This window comes from Corvus brachyrhynchos, unplaced genomic scaffold, assembly GCF_000691975.1.
Source record: "Corvus brachyrhynchos isolate BGI_N302 unplaced genomic scaffold, ASM69197v1 scaffold5, whole genome shotgun sequence".
Lineage (NCBI taxonomy): Eukaryota > Metazoa > Chordata > Aves > Passeriformes > Corvidae > Corvus > Corvus brachyrhynchos.
Genome location: NW_008238321.1, coordinates 6,224,872 through 6,231,114, shown reverse-complemented (window position 1 = coordinate 6,231,114; position 6,243 = coordinate 6,224,872). Strand labels below are relative to the sequence as shown.

At 48.6% G+C, this 6,243-nt stretch overlaps 1 protein-coding gene across 1 annotated transcript in view; it reads right to left on the bottom strand.

Moving 5' to 3' along the window:
* Window positions 1-6,243, bottom strand: part of CACNA1H (calcium voltage-gated channel subunit alpha1 H) — a 159,828-nt gene that overhangs the window by 16,351 nt on the left and 137,234 nt on the right. Inside the window, 3 exon segments of the mRNA XM_017734278.1 lie at window positions 2,998-3,068; window positions 3,816-3,949; window positions 4,459-4,568. Of these exon segments, the coding sequence (XP_017589767.1) occupies window positions 2,998-3,068; window positions 3,816-3,949; window positions 4,459-4,568 (315 nt within the window).

Below are 6,243 nucleotides of genomic sequence, written 5' to 3'. Positions count from 1 at the left end.
CTCTGAGTTCACATCCCTGTGGCTCTCCAGGGGCTGGCAAAGGCAGGTTGTTGTTTTTGCCCCCCAACTGCAGTCGGACAATGCCAGAAAAGCTCTCCAGGAGCTGAAGTTGAGATAAGCCCAGGAATTCCAGCACCAAGAGGAGATAAACTCCAGGACAGGAGCAAACTTCAGGTCCTGCCCTTCAGGGCTCTGCTAGGATGAGGAGTTCTTCACTTTTTTCTTGGCACAGAGTGCCTGTGGGGGCAGTTCCAAGCTTTTGAAGACAAAGAGGAGTCTCTTGTCCAGCCCGCAGGGAATTAATGTGCCATCCACGGATCAAGCGAGATGAGAGAAGGGAAAACAACCCAGATCTTTTGATAGGGAAGTTTCACATCTCATTGGTGTTGGAGGATGGGAATTGGGCTGGATTCCAGTTGTCCTCTCCACCAGGAAGAGCTGTGGCAGCTCAGCGGTGACTGCTGGGGGATTCACTTCCACCGGGAGCACTGTAAACCAAATTTAAATTCCAACTTTCCTACAGAAAGGGTGAGCTTTGGAAAGCTGGGAACGGGAAAAGGGCTGAAGGATCACCATAAACAGGAGGCTTAGAGAGCAGCCTTTGCTTCCAAACCCAACAGCCACCAGACACAGAAGCAAGGAGATAATCAGTGATGGACGAGCGGTGTAATTCATTATTGAGCCTCAGCGAGGACAGAGCTCAGAAAGAAAACACTTGAAGCAGGTCTTCAAAATCTGCTCCACACTGGGAGATTAAAGGAGTTCATTTCTCTCCCTTTCACAAGAGATTATTTTATCTACCACTGCTCCGAAAAGGAGACGTGCTACAAGAAAAAAGCAAGATTACATCCAGTGAACAAACAAACGTGGCTAATTCAGACTGAAAACACTAGATTTTTTTTTATCAGGAAGAGTAAATAAGAATGTATTCCATCAACAGGGGATGGCTGATTCCCTAACACTTTGAATCCTTAAACCAAGAACCACGTGTTGGGGTTTTTTTCTGGGATTGAGAGGACATGGAGAAGGTGGGCAGAGAAGGTGCCAGTTTGAGATCATTCCCTGACCATTCTCTCTGTCTCTGTGGCCTCTCCTCATTTTTTTTCCTCTTCTCCATCTCATTTTTTCCAGAGATCAGGTGGAGGAGAAGGTCTCTGACCTGGCAGACAGAGGTTACCACACAAGGAAGGTGCAATAGGAACGGTTTGAAAAGAGCAGCTCAAGCTCAGTCTGAAGTCCCATAAGAGGAGATTAATCCTGTGACAATCTTGGATAAACATGCTACATTCCCCCAAATCTGGGGATAATTGGTTCTCCAAGTGTTACTCAAATTGCTGAATAAAAATCAAATCCAAAGCTGATGAAAATCACCCCCCAAAAATGCAGTGACAGTTCCTTGTCATCGTCAGCCCATAAATGGGCATTCTCCACACACCAGACAAAGAATTCCCCCCCAAACCTTAATGAATAAACATTAAATTAGCTTTTTTTTGTCACTTAGAAGCCACATTCAATGAGGATTTTCCAGCTGTGGTTTTAGGATGCTAATTTAATTAGGCTAGGAACTCATCCCTTGCCTTGGAAATGAAAGCTGCAGCTTTATGAAGAGTGATGGTTGTCAGAGAGCTCTTCCTAAAATCCCCTTCTCATTTTCCCAGCTTCACTGGAGGCCAAAGTGGCATTTTTTTATCTGCACGAGATCTGCTCGGAATATCCCTGGGGTCTTCCCTTTGCAAGAGACCTCGCCTGGAATGCAAACTGCAAGAACACCCCAAGGAAGCCAAAAGCCTGGCCAGGAGCCACCCTATTGTTTGTATGGGGGAAGAGAAAACAAGGAGGGAGAGAAAATATGGTCTCTGGTCACAGGGCTTTGTAAATTAAAAACCAGACACGAATGCAAGGATTCCATGAAATGCCAGCCCGGGGGTCAGGCTGGTGAATCCCTGCTTTAGTCTCAGCCGAAATCCTTCAGATCTGCAGAGCAAAGGGCAAATCCTCAGATTAGAAACATCTTCATGGCAATGATGAAGAGCAAAGCAAAGGGGTCTTTCCAAGGTAAAAAGATTCCCTGTTTTCCAGTTCTCTTGGAACTGGATCATGGTTCTTGGATCGTGGGTTGCTCTGTACTTAGGAACTGAGTCCCAGGGTGGTTTTGGGTATGTTTGCTCCCAATTCTCTTGTGGCCACTTGTCCTCTGCAGGAGACTCGCACACGGTGTCTGCCCTTGGCTGCTCCTGGGATCCAGGGAATCGGAATGTGCAGGCAGCTGCGTTAACCCCAAACATGGAAAGCTCCGAGCTCACACCAGCACACCCACAAACGAGCAGAACACACCTTAAAACGGATAAGATTTAAAAGATTTTAAAAAACCCTCAACACCTTGGAATTCTGATGGAGGACTGAAAGCCAGCAAAAAGTTTCTTTCCTTCTTTTCTCAAATAAACAGATCCATAAAAAAGCAGTCCCAGGAAGTGAACACTTGAGGGATCCTATCAAATATCAGTCTGAGTCTGGCAGAGGTGCTGCTCCTCTTGCAGCTCAGGAGAGTTTGGTGATTGGAGACCCCAAATCAAGATTTTAACCCTCAGAAGCATCTCCCCAGTTTGCCTTTCCGAGGCTGCAGCTCGTCTGTCAGTAATTGTGGTTGTTCCTGCCTCCCAAACAAAACTCCTGAGTTGGAAGCTCCCAGTCTGCTCCCAGTGCTTTCTCCAACATCCTTCTCTGTCTATCCTGGCATTTCCCAAACTTGCCAGTGAAATGTGGGGTTCATTGGAGCTCTGCCTACAGGAGTTTGCTCTCTGGGAGCTCTTTTCCCATCATTTTGGTTCTCCCATCAAACACACTCCAGGATGAGCCGTGCAAAACTCCGCTCCCAAGGCCTGGAGAAAGCTGAGACCCTCCCCAGGTGGCTTCTAGAGGCCACCAAACAAGGAGCCCCAAAGGCACTTGTGTTCCCAAGGGGGACACCCTGGGCATGGAGGAATTTTGGGGGCTTACCTGGGGCAGGGCTTGCACCACCGTGTCCAGCAGAGCTCTCATGCCCGTGGCCATTTTCAGCAGTTTCAGCACTGAAATGAAGAGCAAATCCTGCTCAGCAGGGCTGGGGAATATTGCAGGGAAAATGCATGAAGGAAATCCAGGTTCAGGTCTGGCAGGGAGGGTTTCAATCTCTCTTACAGCCGTTTATCCACGTGGGGAGTTCTCTGCATCCCTGCGGGACTGAGCATCCCACTGTCAGTCCCAAGGGGAATGGATTCCCACTGCCAGAGGGCAGGGCTGTGGGATATTGGGAAGGAATTCCTCCCTGGGAGGGTGCTGAGGCCCTGGCACAGGGTGCCCAGAGAAGCTGTGGCTGTCCCTGGACCCCTGGAAGTGCCCAAGGCCAGGCTGGATGGGGCTTGGAGCAGCCTGGGACAGTGGAAGGTGTTGGGGTTGGAACTGGATGAGCTTTAAGGTCCCTTCCCACCCAACCCATTCTGGGATTCTATGAAAATGGACAAAAGCCTGCAAGAACTCCAATGTGGGCAGGCAGGAAAATGGGAGAGGGATGGGGAGCCACCTCATCAGTGAAGAACATCTTCCCAAGCTCCAACTGCCATCGCTTCCCACTCTGCTCTGGACCAGTATAAAAAGTCTGTGATCCAGGGCTGGAATCAGAATCCAGCTGAGGATGCCACTGGAAACCCCATGGAAACCCCAGCTTGTCTCTGAGCTGACATCTCATGTTCCCCACTGGAACTGAACCAGCAGGGTGTGAAGGATGAACGTCCAAAGGGTTTCCTGGGGTGGCTGGAGACCCCGGGAGCAGGACACACCTCTGGCTATCCTGAGCACCCTCATGATCCGGATTATGGTGGGATTGATGGGAAGCGCAGCATTCATCTCGATCTCCTCCAGCGTGATCCCCACGATTGACAGGAGAACTATGGCCAAGTCCAGCTGATTCCACCTACCAAGAGAGGAAGGACACACAAAATCCAAATGATACATGGATAGACGTCCAGGAGGAGGGAATTTTATGTTAATAACAGGCACCAGCAGATCCCAAGTGCATCTCCTCATTCCCATCTGGGCCCATGAATTTTAGGTGGTACAAAACCAGCTCAGAGCAGCTGGCACAGACATCCTGTGAGCCACAAAATCTGGGAAGTGACAGGGAGCTGACTGGGAAGTGTTTCTGACCTCTGCGCTGAGCTGGTCAGGCCTCGTGGAAAGGGAGGTACTGGGGGAGAAGATGCTTTTGGAATTTTGGGAGATTTCCGGAACTCCTCCTGCAAAGCCCAGCCAGCAGCTCTTAGGATTTCTAGCTCTTACACTACAAAGTCTGCACGCACAGAGAGCAGCCCTGGGCTCTTCCTGTGCCACCACAGTGATGCTGCATCTCACCAGCATCTGGCCCTGAAAGTGGGTCAATCCAGCCCCGAATCCCAAATCCACAGGGGTTCAAAGTGATCCCACCTGTCCTTAAAGAACCTCCGGAAACCAAAGGCCACCAACTTCAGGAGCGCCTCGAACACAAAGACGATGGTGAACACGTAGTTGCAGTACTTGAGGGCTTCATCCAGGGACTGAAAAGAGAGATCTCAGTTAGGCCAGCCCAGTTAGGCCGGCCCAGCTATCCTTTCCTAGACCACCCCCTAGACTGGCAGGGAGCAGGGTGAGGGAAGCACAGAAATATCAGGAATTGAGTCGTAAAGGCTGGCAGAGCTCACTAAATCACCCAGCAGAACTCAAATAAAGGCTCAGCCCCTGAGTCAAAGAAAACTCTCCAAAGTACCAAGATTAGTTCTGCTAAAAGTGTCAGGTTCAAGCTCAGTGCACAAACTGTTCAGTCTGGGCCAGACACAAAAACTTCACCCCTTCCCTATCTCCTGAAGATTCCTGGGTCTGAAGTGCCCAGCCTTGGGGAGAACAAAAGCCTCGATGGATCATTTCTTGATTCCAGCCCTCAGGACAAAGGCTTTGCTTAAAAAGCTCAGAAAAATAAATAAACCTTGGAGATGGATTAAACCTTTCCTTCTTGAAAAATGGGACATCTCCAGAGCTGGGCAAAGCGTGTCCATATTTGGTGCAACGTTCCCGCTCTCCACGGAGCCGCTCTCGGAAGTCAGGAATCCGCAGTGTTTATACTTGAGGATGATGAGTGTTTATAATGGATTTCATTGGAGCTCTGGGCCAACAATAGCAAAGGAATCTTGTGGGGCCTTAAAATAGAGAACTGGGGAGGAACTGGGGACAGGAGGCAGCGAAGGGGAATTTAGCTCAGTGTAGCACAGGACCCTGCATTTCCACTAAAAAATGGGAATTACGAGCATCGAACCAGACAAATTTGGAAATAAACGCAACAGAGGAGTCTGCAAAGCACCTCCAAGGAAGCCCCAGGGCACAGGAAAGCTCTTTTTGTCCCCTTTGTGTGATGCCTGGGCTTTGCTGACCCCACACACACAGCGGGGTCACCAGGGCATAGCCACGCCCCAAATTTTGGGACTCAAGAGCTGAAAGTTTCTTCGGTGTTGGCAACAATCCCTATTTTTGTTCCAGGACCTGAAATAAAATGGTAGCTTAAAAACCATGGGACAACTTCCTATTCCATCCAAAGCCTGAGCCTGACTTCTGCCATCATTTGTGACTGCTTGCATTTGGATTTACAACTTGGTGTTAAGTGAACGTAAACCAGGTGTAAATAAGACCTCATGTGGATAAACAACATTTCCATGGGAAACAAAGGAATTTTCCTGCTGTAAAACACACACACACACACACACACACACACGTTACCCTCTGGCTCAGCATCCAGGAGGCATTTGCAGGTTACCATGGAATGCTGGAAAAGGAAATGCTGAGCCAGAGCTTCATCAGTGATAATGAAATGGAAAATTTATATATGGACAGCCCCCATGATTTATGTCCAAGGTGTTCCAAGGGGAGAATGATTTTATAATATATAAAAAAAGGGAGGATTGGACTTTTAAATTGGTTTTTTCTAACTTCATTGAGGAAAAGAAATGCTCTGCACGCAGTAACTCCAAGTTTCTATCTGCTAATGGAATGTCCTAAAACCCTGGACTGCTCTCCAGTTTGAAGGCTCACTCGTCTGGGATCAGGAGAGGAAATATTTGGATTGGTCTTTTCCTGGTAAAAGCTTAATTCACTCTCCATTAGCGGGGGTTTTTACCCAAAGCAGGGAAATCAAGATTTTGCCTGAAGCAAGCGACTCCTGAACGGCAGAGCTGGATCAGAATA